Source organism: Geotrypetes seraphini, chromosome 2 (assembly GCF_902459505.1).
Source record: "Geotrypetes seraphini chromosome 2, aGeoSer1.1, whole genome shotgun sequence".
Lineage (NCBI taxonomy): Eukaryota > Metazoa > Chordata > Amphibia > Gymnophiona > Dermophiidae > Geotrypetes > Geotrypetes seraphini.
In genome coordinates, this window is record NC_047085.1 from 520,293,375 (window position 1) to 520,311,628 (window position 18,254).

The window sequence follows — 18,254 nt, forward strand, 5'->3', positions numbered from 1 at the left end:
GGAGCTTGGAAAGCTCGCTACTGTGTGCTGGCCTGGGTCTGCTGCTGGGTCTGCTGCTGATCAGAAGGAGGGACAGGAATGCGGAACGCTCGCTCCTGCCTATTCACCACTGGACCACCAGGGAAAAGGTATGCAGGGGAGGGGGTATCAAATTGTTAGTAATTGGCCTAGAAGAGAGGGAGGGATTCCTCCTGTCCCAGCCTACCACTAGACAACTAGAGGGGGAAGAGGGTACAGGAAAGGAAGGTGAGACAGGGTGCAGAGCCTGGCAGAGAAGGGGCTGAGTTCAGAGCCTGCTAGGGCAGGGAGGGAAGGGGGGCTGAGTGCAGAGCTAGGCAGGGAAGGGTGTGAAGGAGGAAACACTGGGTGCAGATTCTAGCAGGGCATGGCACTTGAATATTAAGCCCCCATATTATATTTGAGTCAACCATTTTTCTTCCTTTTGGGGGGAAAAATGGGGGTCTTGACTTTTATATTTGAATTGACTTATATTCAAGTATATATATGGTAAATGACATAGAAGTTGTCCCCCTTCTCGGAAAAATCAGGGGTTCTCCAGATATTTTCTAATTCCAAAGAAGACAGGAGGTCTTCGTCCAATTCTTGACCTTCGATACTTAAACAAATATCTAGTCAGAGAAGTTTTGCATGCTATCTTTAGAGATGTTATATCCTTTCCTAGAATGAAATGATTGCCTGTGCTCTCTAGATCACAAAAAGGCTTACATACACACTTCATGCATCCTCATCACAGAAAAATTCTGCTGTTTTGGATAGCTCAACACTTTCAGTACAAAGTTCTTCCATTTGGCCTGGCTTCACCTCTTAAAAGTTTTCACCGAGTGCCTAGTGGTTGTGTCAGCAACCCTTTGTACTCATGGGTTACAAGTGTTCCCATATCTAGACAACTGGCTTATAAAAGCTGCATCTCCTCCAGCATTTCAATTGGCAATACATTATATTACATTGATGTCTTCTATCCTGCCAATACCTTTCAGTTCTAGGCCATTTACAAGAAGAAATTAGCCTGGGCCTTCCCAGGGAGATTACAAGGTTGATAGCTATAGTATGCGTCGGGATCTGGGAATGGTCGATACGGTTTGGTTAGATCATTTGACAAATTTCTTAAATAGTATGGTTTTCAGTTCTTCAATACAGTGCACGATAACATTTCTTCAACTACTAGGATTCAAAGTCAGCTTCCCCAAATCACAGCTTCAACCCTCTCAACTGCTTCTTTTCATAGGAGCCCTGTTAGACACTATTCACCTCAGGGTGTTTCTACCTCAACAAAGACAAGACGCTTTGCTTCATCTTTGCACTCAAGTCTCTACTCTGCAATCCATCTCAGCGAGACAGATGATGCAACTCATGGGTCACATGGCCTCCATAGTTCATCTTGCCCCCTCCGCAAGACTTCATTTCAGAACAGCTCAGTGGACACTAGCATCTAAATGGTCTCAAGCTCTCGGTCCCTTATCACGAAAGATCAGTCACCTCACGACTTCGCCAATCCCTCCAGTGCTGGACGGATTCATCAAATCTTTTCAGAGATGCTGTTTCATGTTCCTTCACATCAGAAATTTCTCACCAATATAAATGGGCACAACAATAATATTTAGTGATTAATTTAACAAAGCATGTAGAATTGTTGTATGCTGCTAATTACCCTCCTCTTCTGAATGCGATCTGGCAAGATATGGAGAGATGGAAACATCTAAATATCTCCTGGTTAGGTAGGGTACAAACAATAAAGATGGTGGTGCTTCCGAGGTTGTTATATCTTTTTTCAGCTCTACCAATTCCTCTACCTAAAAAATTATTTTTACCGTACAATTAGAGTGGAAGATATTCACTTTTATTTGGCAACATAAGACTCCAAGAGTATCCCAAGCAATGATGTATCAACCTAGGAAACTAGGAGGAATGGCAGTACCACCATTTCAATATTACTATCAAGCAGCCTAATTGCGATATTTAGTCAATTGGAAATAGGATAAGGGAAAACCGGGGGTGCGCATGGAGCAGGAGATATTGGGTACGCCTCTGTTGTGGGCGATACCCTGGCTTCAATTTCCACAACTCTCTACAATAGCTAAAAAGTCTAATTTTGTATTACAACATATACTCTTTGAGGTGATGTCATGGGGATAAAAATTAATTTATGGAGACAGCCATTATACATATGCCTAATTTTGCTGCAGGAGACGTTAATGTGGCCTTTCACTGTTGGGGCAAGCAAGGTCTTAAAATAATAGGCCAATTGCTTGAAGATGGGAAAATTGTTACCTTTGAAGTACTAAAAGAAGAATATGGCCTTAAGGGACCTATTTTATTATAGACAAATTGAAAGCTTCATTAGAAAAGTGGTCCTCGGAGAATTAATTTTTTCTCAACAGTCGGATTTACAAAGGCTGTGATAAGAGAGTGGGAGGGGAAGTATCACTAGATTATATAATGCACAATTGGAGCATCTCCATCCCCCTCTGAAATATAGACATCATTGGGAAAAGATTATAGGTAAATCTTTTACTAATAGTTTAGAATATTGCAATCCCTTTTATATGGTACTATAGCTAGCAATATGATAGAGAATGGATATAAAATGTTTTTTTGTTGGTATTATATACCGGTTCGATTGTGCACTATGTATGGAAAGGGATCAGATAAGTGTTGGAAAGGATGTACAGTAGCGGAAACTTTTGAACATATTTGGTGGCATTGTATTAAAGCACAGAGCTATTGGGATAAAGTAATTTCCTTTATTAAAGAAATATTAGGTATTTTAATCCCTAAGACTATGGAGTGTTGCTTGTTGAATAAGGGACCACTCGCCCAGCTTCTGAAACACCAGAAATGGATACATCTGATAACGAAAGCAGGTCGAATCATCATGGCATCTGCCTGGAAACAACCAGATTTACCAGGACCCCAAGTATTATTGGCTAAAGTTCAATATATACAACAAATGTCAAAATTGACTACACTTCAGAGAAATCGGATACATAACTACAATACTATTTGGGGTGCGTATGAAATCTGGATTAATTCCCAAAAGGAAAGTCCTTTTGATCTTTGATAGTTTCTACTTTTCCTTTTATATTTCATAATTCTCTTGCACACATCCTCCCACTGGGGTGGGTGAGAAAGGGAGGGAGGGATGGGAGGGTTGGGATATAGTAGCTATTACAGGTATTTTGATATTTTTTTATTTATTAAGAAATAAGTTATATAACATTCTATGTATGAATATATAATTGGATGTTTTTAATTGCATCAAATCTTAATGAAAATAAAGAAATTACCAAGGACACGTCCATGTATGCTTGGGGAGCTAATTTAGACAGTCTCAGAATGTAGGGCTGGTGGTCTGCTCAAGAAAAGACATGCCACATTAACTTGTTAGAGCTCCGAGCAATTCGAAATGCTCTAAGAACTTTTCAAGATAGTCTTTCTAACTTTGTTCGAACACAGTCAAGTAGCGATGTACTACATCAACAAAAAAGGGGAACAGACTCTCTCCATCTTTGTTGAGGCGGAATGTATATGGAACTAGGCGATTCCTCAAAACATATTTCTCAAAGCCATCTATGTGCAAGGAAAACTGAATACTTTAGCCAACAAGCTAAGCAGATTTCTTCAGCCACTTGAGTGGGCACTCGACTCCAAAGTATTGCGATACATTTTCTTATGGGGGACTCCTCAGATAGACCTGTTTCTATCTCCCCACAATCACAAATTGCCTCAATTTTGTTCACAGCAATACTCTCTCCTTCGTCTCGAGACAGATGCTTTTCTTCTGGATTGGACGAACAAATTCCTCTATACATTTTCTACCAATCCCTCTAGTTCTCAAGACCTTAGTCAAGCTCAAGAATGAGTCAGCCATCATGATCCTGATAGCTCCTCCGTGGCCTCGATGACCTTGGTTCTCCCTTCTACTTCAGCTGAGTGGCAGGGATCCAATTACTGTTACATTCCAACCTGCAATCTCTACATCTGACAGCTTGGTACCTCTGGATCTGACTCCAGCAGAATTTAATCTTTCTGAATCAGTATAAGCAATTATAGCTGCTTCGAGAAAACCTTCTACTCGGCAATAGTGGATTTGCTTCAATTTGTGGTGTACACACCATCATCTAGATGCTTCATCCTCTTCTCTCCCTTCAGTGTTGGATTTTCTCCTTCATTTATCCAATTCTGGACTGAAAACCACTTCAGTTAGAGCTTACTTCCATGCTTTTCATGTTCCAGTCAACAATAAATCTCTGGCCACTCTTGTTTCCTGGTTTATGTAGGACCTTTTCAACTCCAAACCTCCGCTCAAACTGCCTTCAGTTGTCTGGGATCTTAATGTAGTTCTCATCAGTTTGATGAAGCCACCATTTGAACGACCGACATCTACTCATCTTAAGATTTTAACTTGGAAAGTGATCTTGATCTCTGTTACTTACGCTTGTTGAGTAAGTGAGCTCTAAGCATTAGTTTCTGATCCACCGTACACAGTATTTCATCATGATAAGGTGGTTCTTCAGACCCATCCAAAATTCCTTCTAGTGAAATCAATTTTTATTGAACAGAGAAAGAAACACAGCAAAGAAGGAACAGTTTGTGCAGAAAATATACAAAAACTCCCCAACACCACTCCCAACCCCCTCCCCATCCCACCCCCCCATCCAAAACCAGCCCCCCAAAATAAGGAACAACACTATGCAAGACCAATAACGGGCAAAAGCTCAACCCTGCGCCACTGGAGAGGCCCGGACAGCATAGGCCAAAATACCGTGCAAACAGAGCCCTGTACTCTGATGAGCCCTGAGAAGAAAATCAAGGCCTCCTCCCCCCAACGCCCCCCAAAAGAGAGAGAGAACCCCCCACCGCACCAAGAACGAAAAACAACCAACCAAAAGTAAAGAACATAAACCCAAAATTCCTTCTAAAAGTAGTCGCAGAATTGTGCTTCCATCCTCATTCCGGAGAAACGGCTCATACATTGGATTTTAAGAGTGCCTTGGCTTACTATATACAAAGGACTAAGCCACACAGGACTTCATCTGTTTTGATCCTAACAGACTGGGACAGCCTGTAACCAAGTGAACTATTTCCACATAGCTGGTGGCCTGTATTTCCTTCTGCTATGCTCGGGCTGGGCCGTAGCTCAAAGGTCGTGCAACAGCGCACAAGATCCGAGCTATGGCAGCATCAGTGGCTTTCTTACATTCCACTCCCATTGATGAAATTTGCAAAGTAGCTACTCGGTCTTCAATTCACCCATTTATATCTCACTACTATCTGGATTCCTATTCCAGGCGAGATGGTCGTTTCGGCCAAGCAATATAACTGAATTAATTTTCTTCTTAATGGCCATCAGTAAGCTAGGGAGACCCCATGTGAGAATATTCTGTCTGCTTGTCCTATGGATAAAGCACAGTTATTTACTGTTTACAGGTGTTATCCAGGGACAGCAGGCAGATATTCTCACATCCCTCCCTCCTCCCCTGGTTGGCTTCTTAGCTTGCTTACTGAACTGAGGTACTGCGAACTGGCATTGGGCTGGAAGGCACTCGTGCATGAGTGGTGTGGGCAGTCGCAAACTTTCTAAAAATCTTAAAATGGCAATACACTGTCCATACCGGGCTCCGTGGATGACATCACCCACATGTGAGAATATGTATCTGCCTGCTGTCCCCAGATAACATATGTTAAGGTAAGTAACTGTGTTATATTTGCATTATTTGAATTTCAGTGCTGTTAAATGTGTATATTTTTGATACTGTTTCATGGTAGTCCTGTTATTAGGTTTCAATTTGCTGTTTTCATGTTTACCTCACTTATTATACTTATGTTTATATTTGATCATTTTACTGTTATGATGTTAAAACTTACAATTTTGTTATGTCAAGCTGTATCTGCTGAACACTGCCTTTGGGTGAATCGCTACATAAAGTTGGTTAATACATCTCAATAAATAAATAAAATCCATCAAAGCCAATCCCTTGAAAACTCCTGCTGCATATTTTTCTTTGAATAAAGGGGAAGTATAACTCAGTTTTCATGTTTATTCCTGGAAACAGGTTACATAGGGATAAGATCTGATGTACTATCATGGATTAAAGAAGAGGGAGAGCCAAAAATCCAGGATCCACAGGACCCAGGAGAGACGGAAGTTAGACATTCAGACACGGGTGAGTAACAAATACTGTACAGAATGATATGGGGTGTAGTAATAATAACTACTATACAGAGTACAAGGAGGTATTACAGAGTACTGCTGAGTAATGATAATTGCTACTATACAGAGTAAGAAAAGATGTTACAAAGTACATCAGAGTACTTTGTAACATCTTTTCTTACTCTGTATAGTAGCAATTATCATTTCAATTTGAAACTAGAAGTCCAGAATTCCACTTGTGTAAGAATTAAAAAGAAATCTGATTTAAAATTTCTGGTGTAAACGCAGTTAAAGGAATCGATATTGACATATCATCTGCGTAAATGAAAAATTTTACTTGTAAACTATATAGAAAATGACCCAAGGGTGCTAAATAAATATTGAATAGAGTTGGAGAAAGTGGTGATCCCTGAGGAACACCACTTTCGTTTACCCACCCGCCCACCCACTAACTACCTGATTATGACCTATTTTTTTAGGAAATCTTGGAACCAATTCCATACCTTTCCTGAGATTCCAATTAGTGTGTGTGTGCCCTGGATTGCTAGCATGGAATATTGCTACTCCTTGGGTTTTGGCCGGTTACTAGTGATCTGGATTGGCCACTGTGAGAACGGGCTACTGGGCTTGATGGACCATTGGTCTGATGCGGTATGGCTGTTCTTATGCTCTTATGTGTACCAAGTATAGGACAGTTAAGCCATTATAACATCAATGGTGAGGTTGGCTCTTAGGCATTGGTGGAATGAAGCATTATGACATCACAATGTCGGCTCTGGAATGTTGCTACTCCTCGGGGTTCCGGAATCTTTTGATACTCTTTAGGATTCTGAATGGAACGTTGCAACTCTTTGGGCTTTGGCCAGGTACTAGGGACCTGGATTGGCCACCATGAGAACGGGCTACTGGGCTTGATGGATCATTGATCTGACGCGGTATGGCTGTTCTTATGCTCTTATGTGTATCATGTATAGGACAGTTAAGCCATTATAACATCAGTGGTAAGGTTGGCTCTTAGGCATTGGTGGAATGAAGCATTATGACATCACAATGTCGGCTCTGGAATGTTGCTACTCCTCGGGGTTCCGGAATCTTTTGATACTCTTTAGGATTCTGAATGGAACGTTGCAACTCTTTGGGCTTTGGCCAGGTACTAGGGACCTGGATTGGCCACCATGAGAACGGGCTACTGGGCTTGATGGACCATTGGTCTGACCCAGTGAGGCTATTCTTATGTTGTGGGTGGGTGAGTTCCTGTTTTGATGTGTCTTTGTGGACTATATTTGCTCTTATACCTCTTTAATTGTTATTTTAGCCTTTGTTTATTGCTTTTTGGAAAATTAGTTTCATAACCTAATTTAAAAAAAGAGAAAGATTTGAAGACTGATATGCTAATTTGCAGAATTTTCTTTACATTCAAAAATCCCATGTAGTCTTGTGAGCCCAGAAAATTTTGTTGTTTCTTGATCGTTAGTATCTCTCCATAATTACTAATACACAATCATCGTCTTTTGTTTCTATCCAGCAGATACTGAGGCAATGCAGGAGATGAAGAGGGAGGAAAATGAAGAAAAATGTCTTCTAGAAATTGAAAATATCCCAAAACAATCAGGAAATGTCAGTGAGAATATTTCCCTGAGGAATGAGAGTAGAAAAACAAGGAATTATCAACAGGAATCAGAAAAGAAGCAGAAAGATCCTGCAAGAGACTCCCTGGATGTAGTCACTGAGGGTGAGAAAAGTGACGGGGAACTCACAAACATCCCTGAGCTTCAGAGACCCCCGAGAGAAGAGAGTCCCTTACAAAGTAAAGGCAGTGACCAAATGACACTTCAACTCCACCAGGGAGAGAAGAAAGGGAAGAAATCCATTCTGCGTGACGCCTGTGGAAAAAGCCTTGGTAAGATATATTATTTATTATTGCCCAAGAGATTCCAGCCCAGGGTGAGACCCTTTTCACGTTGTCAGTGTAGCAAAGGTTTCAAATGAAAAGTGAACCTGAAATTCAGCAGAGAACGCGTGCTGATGGGAAACCTTTTACATGTAGTGGATGTATGAAAAGCAGCTGAAAAACTTTGTTTTTTTTATTTCTTGTTTTATTTTAGTTCCTCTTAATTTTTGTTTCAGATGCAATATCACCAAGATTGTGACCTATTTGTGACGTATTATGAAAAAAGGGCACTGTTTCTGATGGTGCGCCAATGGGTCACACTTGTGTGGTATTTGCAAAGAGATGTATTAAAATAGCCCAATGTTGTTTATGACGTCGTCTATGTAATATACACCATCAATCCACAACGGCATATAATAAACTTCAAAGTGCCCACTTTCTAAGTGATCTTTTTTTCTGATAATTCATTTCTAAGTACCTCTATGGTCTTCAGTTCCAGCCAACCACCAGCCAAATTATTTGAAGATTTGTTTCTTTTTCTGGCTTTTATTCATCATCAGACCGTAGGGTTTTTTTAAGTGCTTGTGTTCTATATTCTATGTTTTGTGCAAATCGATAAACTTTTCTTATACAACTTTAAAACTTTTGTACTTAGCTTTAGCTATTTCTTCATTCTTTTTTTAAACCTCGAGAAGGACCTTAAGGTTCAACCAGTTTCGCCCAAAGGCTTTTTCAAGAACAGGTCCCCCCTTTTGTTTTGCTCCACAGCATCCCGACGTGTGTTCTTCTATGTAAAGATCCCGTTCTTGAAAAAGCCTTTGGGCGAAACTGGTTGAACCTTAAGGTCCTTCCCGAGGTTTAAAAAAAGAATGAAGAAATAGCTAAAGCTAAAGTTTTAAAGTTATATAAGAAAAGTTTATTGATTTGCACAAAACATAGAATATAGAGCACAAGCACTTAAAAAAAACTAAGGTCTGATGATGAATAAAAGCCAGAAAGAGAAACAAGCCTTCAAATAATTTGGCTGGTGGTTGGCTGGAACTGAAGACCATAGAGGTACTTAGAAAGGTATTATAAGAAAAAAAGATCACTTAGAAATTAGGCAGTTTGAAGTTTATTATATACCGTTGTGGACTGATGATGTATTTGCAAAGAGGACACGCTGTTACTGGCAAACCAAAAGACACCAAATGTATTTCTTCTGCTTGCTTTTGTTTATTGACATGGGATATGTCCAAGGCTGGATCAACTCTGTATTGGGTCCTAGGCAAGCAAATATTTGTGAGACCCTGTGATGTGGCCCTTCTTAGTCTTCTGGTTACTTCGATCCCTCTGGTACAGAAGGCTTAGTAGGAGTTAGACCTAAGCCAGCATTTCTTCTCCCAAGGGTTACCTGTAGCCAACCTTATCTCTAAGGAAAAGCCTCAGAGACCAGTTTCAGTCACATGACTTCTCAGTTCCTGGAGTCCTGTTTACCGTTTCCCAATAAGGTTAAGGTGAGGCAGTACCCCAAAGTTGTGGGTTGGTCCAAAATCACTACTCTTGGGAGAGCCTATGCCCTCATTCCCTACAGGCCCTTCTGAGGTCCCCACAAGGTTATCTCTTAGGTACAATCTTGTTCTTTAGCTCTTGACTTTATGCAAATTAAAATGTAGATTAGTCCTAGTCTTTGTCCTTGTTCAGACTTTTCAACATTCAGGGAATTCAGTCAGCCTAAATGTGAGGGATAACCCACCCCTGCCACCTCTCATGTAGCCTTTTCCTGTCAAGTTGTTTCCTCCCACTGCAGGATCTCCTGAGGGTCCAGGGGACTAGGCTCAAACCCATGTCATTTTCTGATATTGATTCTTTTTTAGGGACTGCTCCCTACTCTGCCACAATTATTTCACCTCTCTAGAAGTAGCATGGCAAATTGCAGAGTCTACTTGTGGCTATGATAGCAGTAATAGTTTGTGAGTGAACACGGAGACTATGCAAGCACATGCTTTGGATGGAGAAGCTTAATGGGTGGAGCTGGAGAGTTATCCAGTTTAAAACGATTTCTGCAACCTTATCCTGGGACCGTCTATAAATGTCAAAATGTACAGCACTATACAAGTGATTAGTAGTATCTGGGACTATGAATAGAACACTGAATTGTGATATACTGTAAGTTAAAAAATAGGACCGACCAAAAAGTCTCCATCCTGGACTGGGTAATTTGGCCGTTCTGAAGCAGTGGGCTGAGAATCAGGGAAGCTGGGCAAATCATTTTCATTCTCCATCGGTGGACTGCTCAAGAGAGTGAGATTTAAGGGCAATGTGTAAAAAATATAAATCTGTAAAGTTTTAAAGGTGAAAAAGAGTCGGAACGTCAAAAATGATTTATATACCTCAAAACCATAATGTTCTCTGTGGTTAACAAAACAAGAAAAACTGAACAATCTCAGCAAAGTACAAAACATTGAACTTCTAAGAATTTAACAAATAAATAGATTTTTAACAATTATCTAAAATGCTGGTAAGAAGAAGAGGAGATTATTAATTGACTAAAATCTTTATCTCATGTTGAAGCCTGAAATGACAATAGCCATTGGAAAATCAAACAAAAGAGGTTTATGCAGAACAGGGCTCACAGAATTTGCCAAAGTAATTTAATAATTATTCAGTTACGTACCTTCCGGATTCTGTACTCTAGGTGTTCAATCCCTTCCCACAATCCGGGAGTTACAGAAATACAAACACTTTAATGAGCATGTGTTCCTCCTACCTCAGAGAGAGACAGCCCTCTGCAGTTTTCAATTTCTGCAAGCAATCCTCCGTGCAGAAGTCTTCTGATCTGCTCTACATCGATTTATTATTATTATTTTTTTACTTTAAAGTTCATTTTTTTCAGTGGCTTGAGTGCCATGAGACCCCTGTGGTGGTCCTTTATCAGAGGAAAAGATACAGTCCTATGGAGCCCAACTGTTCCTTCGCAAACTTCAGTGGACCTGTGGAGCCGGCCTGCTGTGTACCACCTTTCTTGGACTCAGATTCCATTCCCCTGAGATCTCACTTGCCCTCTGACCTTATCGGGAGTTTAAGCACAGGCTGTACACGTCTTGTGTACACTGGGTTTCAGGGCACAGGCTGTGTTTCTCGCCCCCGGTTGTATGGAGAGGATACATGGGAGCAGAGGTTATGGTCAGGGTATGTCCGACTGGCAGTCCGAAGATCTTCAAGTCTGGTCAATTTGGAGCAGTTCTGAGGCAGAATATCCTTTTCCTCTATTCAGCTGCAGTAAAAAGAGCTGGCAGGCAGGCACTTCACAGACTGTAAGTACGAGCACACTTCCACACACTTTTCTCTTTTGCTCCTCCCACTTGGCTGAGGAACACAGCAGTTTTCATTTGTGCAAGCAAACTGTGCAGAAGTCTTTCTGATCTGCTCTGCTTCCTTTCTATTTTTTTCACTTAAAAAGTTTGTCGTCTTTCGGTGGCTTTTGTGCCTTGAGACTCCTTTGGAGGGTTTCTCTGCCTAGGAAAGGATGCAGTTGCAGCAAAGCTGGACTGCTGCTTCACAGGGTGGACTTGTGGAGCCAGCCTGCTGTGTGAAACCTTTGAAGTTCAGGGTATGTCCCGCTGGGAGTGTGCTTACCTTCTGACTTTGTCAGTGGTTTAAGCGCAGTATGGAAGCGCCCTGAGTAACAGTCCTTAAGGTATCAGGGCACAGGCTGCATTTTCCCACCCCTGGTAGCATGAAGAAGTTCCATGGTGGTAGAGATTTTGGTCGGGGTCTGTCCAACTGGCAGCCCAAAGATCCTGAAGATTGATCTGTTTGGTGAATCCTTTCCTTTCACTTCAGCTGCACACACAGGAAGACACTGTAAGTACAGCCCCATTACTTCTGTGCTTTCTGGGGTTAGGGGTCAGGTTTCAGCCCCCCAAACCCCCCCCCCCAAATCTCCAGTTTTTGAATATCTGTAGAGTCTCCATGAGGCGTTTTAGGTGCAAATTTTCTGAAAGCGGACATCTTGGATGTTTAGCGATCTATTTTTAAACTTCTATTTTTTGCCTCACAACCCCTTGATTTTGTTAAAAATTGTTAGGGATGGACGACTCCGCCAATGAAATGTGAATTCATGTGTGGATTGCACCGGATTGCCCCAGTGCACGAGAAGAAGGGGAGGGTGCACTGGGGCAAAGGCCCCTTAGGGTCCTCCAGAGCTGGAGAGCCAGGTTGGGTTCAGGAAATGGAAAGCAATCTCGCCCAATGCCAGTTTCTAGCGGTTATGCAAAATGCAAGCATACTGAGTCCGGGACCTTTCGTAAACCTTCTGCTGGTCTCGCAAGCATCCCTGAACTATGATTTTTCCCTGAAATTTTTTCAGCCCAAGTGGATAGCGTATCTTACAGACTCGACCCCTGCAGTGCAGCCAATCGGCACTGCGTCAGCTTGTCTGTGGGGGTTCCTGTTCAGGTCCCCAGTGCCCCTGTCATCACGGATCTAGATGACCTTAACTGGTGCGCTGATACCGTGGATATTGCATCCACCCTGGATGACCTTGATACTGTTTGCAGTATGGTTAGCCAGCTGGTCTCTGACAGTCTTGATGGGGGTGATGACCCTTCTATTTGTCGACTGTTTAAATTGGCCTCTGTCCATCATTTTATAGTGGATGCTCAGCTCTCCACATCTCAATGTACCGTCATGAGTCATTCTAATACTCTTAATGTCCTTTTTTCTGGTACATCCAGATCTCATGGCTCTGGTTATTGAGCAGTGGGAGACACCAGAAAGTTCCTTTAGGTTGACCAAGACCATGGCTAAGCTTTATCCTATGGCACCGGATTTTCACTTCCAAGTGAAGGAGGAGTCATGCTGAAAGATTCCCAGGATTGCAGGGTAGACCTATCTTAAGAAAGCTTTTTGATGTGGTATTAAGGTAGTGGCAGCTGCCTCGTTTGTGGCGCTTGCTTGTCACACGAAGCTGCATTGAGCTCCTTCATTAGAGGACAAGGCCTCCTCCCCTCCCCCCCCCAGCTGGTGCTGTAGGGGATTGATTAAGTGGCCGACGCATTGTATGACCTTATTTGGGTGTTAGGCAAAGTTTCAGCTTATGCTGTTTTGGCTTGCAGAACACTCTGGATCTGCCACTGGGCTGGAGATTGGGCCTCCAGGGCAACTCTCAGCAGGCCTCCTTTTAATGGTCAAATGCTTTTTTGCAAGGGATTGGATGACCAGTGTGCAGACCGCTATCCTAAGTCCCTTCCAGACAGCAAGCCTCGACATGTTCCCTTTGGAGGTCGCAGCTATTTTCATCCCTCCCGCAGGTTTCACCAAAGTTCCTTGGGCTCATCTGGCCAGAGATATTCCCAAAACTACAGACCATGCTATAACAACCCCAGACGCCAACATGCTTCGAGTTCTCACTCCAGCTGCTCCTCTAAGAAGTTACAATGACACCAAGGCCTCAGCCTTACTTCCCTGTATTGGAAGCTGATTGTCGGCATTCCTGCAGGAGTGGGAACAGATCTCCTCAGACCAATTGATGCTGGACATCATACGGGAGGGACCCAAGATAGATTTCTTTTGCCTTCCTCCAGATCTGTTTTTGGACTCTCCAGCGGGGAGACCAAAGAAAGCGCTGAAGGTTGAGGCAAGACTGCAGCATCTCTTGGACATTCAGGCTGTAGAACCGGTTGCTGAGAGCAAATCGGGCTCCAACAGATACTCCTTATACTTTATCATGTAAAGAAAGGCTCAGAAGACTGGAGACTCATCTTGGATCTCAAGTCAGTCAAGTACATCTTGGATCTCAAGTACAGATTCTGCACTTTTGCATGGAAAAGGCTATATAAAAGCAGTTTGTATACAGAGATTTGGTTCCAGGGCAGAAAAATGTTGTACATGAATCACTTGTTGACCCGACAAAGATATTTTTGCCTCCTCTTCACATAAAACTTGGACTGATTCAAAATTCTGTAAAAATGATGAACAAGGCAGGCAAAGGTTTTCTTTATCTAAGACAGATGTTTCCAAGAATAACTAATGCCAAGATTAAAGAAGGCATTTTTGTCGATCCACATATCAGACATGTCATTAAGATGAGAGAGATTTGAAGACCTGTTAGTCGGGCTAAGGAAAGCATTGAAGGATGTCGCTGAGAATTTCTTGGCAGTTACAGAGCACCAAACTATATTCAACTGGTTGACAAACATCTTAGAGCATACAAAGCCATGAGGTGCAATATGTCACTGAAGATGCACTTTCTACATTCACACTTGGACTAGAGAGTTGCGCGGGGACAGAAATCCTGCCTGTCCCCACCTGTCCCTGCCCAACCCTGCGAGGAATCCTTTCCATCCCCATGATGAATTTCCTCTTTCCCTGCCCATCCCCCCCATAAAAGTTACCTGGCCCCATAAAAAGCAGTAATCACTTCTGACAGTTTGATTTTTTTTTTAAAGTCCTAGTTTATTTAGTGTAAATCTTTTTTATTGGTGAAAATGAATGCAACCAGAAATAACGAGCAACAAGTAAACAAAGAAATTGGACAAGGCTGTGAACACAGAAAATCGGTATCATCTTCAAAAGTACATGAAACCCCCCCCTTTTCCCCAGTACCCCCCCCCATTCTCCCCAACAACCCCAAATAGTATCAGCGGAAAGGAACCAACCAATATCTGAAGGCCTTTGTGTCTGATAGGCCTGGAAAGAAAAAGGAACAAAGGCACAACCTCCTGCTGTCAACCAAACAAGCAAACTGCAGCTAAAAAAAAAAATTAAAACCCCATCTGACCACCCAGCCCCAAACCCTAGAAGACTTGGAAGAAGAAGAGAAGAAAGAGGAAGAGAGAGAGAGAGAAGAAAAAAAAAGAGAGAGAGAGAATGAAGTGTGTGGATCACCGGACTTGATGGACCGAAGGTCTGATTCGGAGATGGCGCTTCTTATGTTCTTATGGCGGGTGAGCCCGAGGTCCACTCCCCCAAAATGGTCTTCTTAGCCAAAAGACCAGCTTTACGAACATATAACTGCCCGGTTTGGCTATCAAACGAAAAGCCTCAAATTTATCAAGAAGAAACCTCACCAAAATACCGGTATCGAACGACCCAACAGTGATTCCAAATAACAGCCACCTGCCGCCAAAAAAGCCTTAACTACCAGGCAACTCCAAAAAGCATGGAAAAAGGACTTGGCATCCAAAGTGAATTTTTCATATTGGGGAGAATCCACGCAACCCGCCCTAAATAATTGAATCCGCATAAAATAAGCTCAGGTAAATAACTCGAAACTGACACTCTCATAATTCAACGGAGCTCAAAAGAGTAGGAATATGGTGGATGTATCTACCAATGTCCAAATCCCAAAAGCAGAGCCCCAACTTGGGTGCCCAGGTGGCACATAAAGACTCCCAAGATCTAACAGGAGGAAGCTGATAAAGGGCTCTATGCAAGTCATCATGCCGCTGTATTGAGCGATGGTGCGCCCACATCTGGAATACTGCGTTCAATATTGGTCGCCGCACCTCAAGAAGGACATGGCAGTTCTTGAGAGAGTCCAAAGGAGGACAACGAAACTGGTAAGAGGGCTGGAAAACTTCCCATATGCTGAGAGGCTGGATAAACTGGGGCTCTTCTCTCTGGAAAAAAGGAGGCTCAGGGGGGATATGATAGAGACCTTCAAAATACTTAGGGGCATAGAGAGGGTGGACAGGGACAGGTTCTTCAGACTAAAAGAGACGACAGGTACGAGGGGGCACTCAGAGAAACTGAAGGGAGATAGGTTCAAATCAAATGCAAGGAAGTTTTTCTTCACCCAAAGGGTCGTGGACAAATGGAATGCGCTCCCGGAGGAAGTGATCCGGCAGAGTACAGTACAGGGATTCAAACAGGGATTGGACAGATTCCTGAGGGAAAAGGGGATCGTGGGGTACTGAGGGAGGTGCTGGGGTGTTGCATAAGTATAGACAGCTCACCAGGTCGTGCAGGTGCAAGGCCGGAGGGTTAGGACTTTGATGGGAAGATAGGACTTCGATGAGAAACCTAGGGGGCAAGGGGGCCCCTTCTGGTGATTAAGGCAGGTCATGACCTGTTGGGCCGCCGCGGGGGCGGACTGCTGGGCGGGATGGACCTCTGGTCTGACCCGGCAGAGGCACTACTTATGTTCTTATGTTCTTATCCAGAAACTGGGCAAAAATCCCCTGAAGCTTACCCCCTAGGCTGCAGCGAAGACCCTCCTCCCCCAGAGAATGTACGTAATGCTGTAACTGTAAATACGCAAAGTGATCTCTAGCCAAGATCCCCTCCTTTTGCTGTAACTCCCGCCAGGGCACTAAAAACCATCCAGCTGAAGTACATGTTCCAACAAGGTTACACCAGCCCACTGCCACCGCTGAAAGGAAGAACTATCCCGTCCCGAGGCTAACTGAAGATTCCCATGAATCAATAATTGGTCCAAAGTCCCAGGCTGCCCACTAGAGAATGACACGTGGAAAAATTCTGTCCCTGTCACCGCCCTGTCCCCGAACCACCATCCTCTGCATCACCCCGTCCCCGTGTCTCTTTCACCGCCCCGTCACCGTCCCTATCTTCAGCGTCTTCTCCATCCCCAGCACCCTTCACGCGGTCCAGCAGCTCCCTCCCGCCGGCCAGCCGTGCATTTCCCTCCCTCCCTCCTTTTCCCTTACCTTTTCTTCTTGAAACTGGCGATTTCTATAAGGCTACGAGCTGTATTACAGCCAGAGCCTTGAAGTCGCGTCGGGTTGCCTGCTAGAAAAGTCTCCTCTGATGCAACCAGAAACAGGAAGTTGCATCAGAGGAGACTTTTTCCAGCAGGCAACGCGACGCGACTTCAAGGCTCCGGCTGTAATACAGCTCGTAGCCTTACAGAAATCGCCAGTTTCAAGAAGAAAAGGTAAGGGAAAAGGAGGGAGAGAGATGTATGGACGGCCGGCGGGAGAGAGTGAGCTGCCGGATTGAACCCTCGTTCATCGCGCTTTCACTACTTATTCACCGCCCCGTGCTACCATTCACCGCTCCACGGGGCGGTGAATGGCCTTGTCCCCGAATTCGCGGTGACCTTTTTTGTGGTCACCGTTTTGGCGGGTTACCTGCGGCTAGCTGCGGGTAACAACCACCGTGTCATTCTCTACTGCCCACCCACCAAAAGGACCAAATATTTCCAAGTATCCCTAAGGGAACCTAATAAAAAACTGGAACGCAAAAAGACAGGGAGCATCGCCCTTGGAGCATGGAGTAGAGAAGATAAGTTCCACGGATTATAGAAGGCCAGTTCATAATCAAAACACGTATACACCCCCTGCTCTGAAACCCAATCTCCCAAATACCGAAGAAGGCAGGCGTAATTATATTTCTGCATATCTGGAACTCCCATCCCCCCCTGTGGGACTAAGACCCTAACAATGAACAAAAAGCCACTCGAGGTTTCCTGCCCCCCCAACAAAAAAAAAAAAAAAGAATGATTAATAATTTATACAATGCCTGCAGGTCTTTTTGAAGAAGGCAGATGGGGAGCAACTGTAAAACATAGAGCCAGCGTGGAAAAAGTACCATATTGAAGAGCTGAATTTTACCATGTAAAGAAAGTGGAAAAACCCACCACCCCTCTAACTACCGACGAGTATAATCCATCAACAACCGATGGCAGCGGTGTGAGGAGTTGAGAAGCAAATCCTTCCTCCACCCGACGCCACTCGAGCAGGAAGGATTTGCCCTGCCCTGCAGACTTTGCGAGCCTGCTTCTCTCCAGCCCATCCGAGGGCTGCTAAAGGCCAGCGTGACCCGGCCTCTCTCCAGCCCACAGCGGGCCGACGAAAGTTTTTCTTTTTTTCTTCGCTCCAGCGCCTCCAAGGCAGAGGAAGGAGGAAGCTTCCTCCATCTTGTTCCTCCTTCCTCCACCCGACGCCACTCGAGCAGGAAGGATTTGCCCTGCCCTGCAGACTTTGCGAGCCTGCTTCTCTCCAGCCCATCCGAGGGCTGCTAAAGGCCAGCGTGACCCGGCCTCTCTCCAGCCCACAGCGGGCCGACGAAAGTTTTTCTTTTTTTCTTCGCTCCAGCGCCTCCAAGGCAGAGGAAGGAGGAAGCTTCCTCCATCTTGTTCCTCCTTCCTCCACCCGACGCCACTCGAGCAGGAAGGATTTGCCCTGCCCTGCAGACTTTGCGAGCCTGCTTCTCTCCAGCCCATCCGAGGGCTGCTAAAGGCCAGCG

At 43.9% G+C, this 18,254-nt stretch overlaps 2 protein-coding genes across 4 annotated transcripts in view; both read left to right on the top strand.

Annotated features, from left to right (window-relative positions):
- LOC117354674 (zinc finger protein 845-like) overlaps positions 1-18,254 on the top strand; it is a 210,921-nt gene that overhangs the window by 171,249 nt on the left and 21,418 nt on the right. The gene's annotated exons all lie outside the window — the stretch shown is intronic.
- Positions 1-18,254, top strand: part of LOC117354683 (zinc finger protein 354C-like) — a 46,007-nt gene that overhangs the window by 14,460 nt on the left and 13,293 nt on the right. The window contains exons 3-5 of one of the 3 annotated variants that reach the window (XM_033932548.1): positions 6,075-6,185; positions 7,698-8,072; positions 17,535-17,866. In XM_033932548.1, coding sequence (XP_033788439.1) covers positions 6,075-6,185; positions 7,698-8,072; positions 17,535-17,605 — 557 coding nt within the window. In that variant the 3' untranslated portion in view covers positions 17,606-17,866. Of the gene's footprint in view, positions 1-6,074; positions 6,186-7,697; positions 8,073-8,299; positions 8,338-17,534; positions 17,867-18,254 lie in introns of those variants that run through there. The other 2 variants (XM_033932549.1, XM_033932547.1) reach the window with 2 other exon arrangements.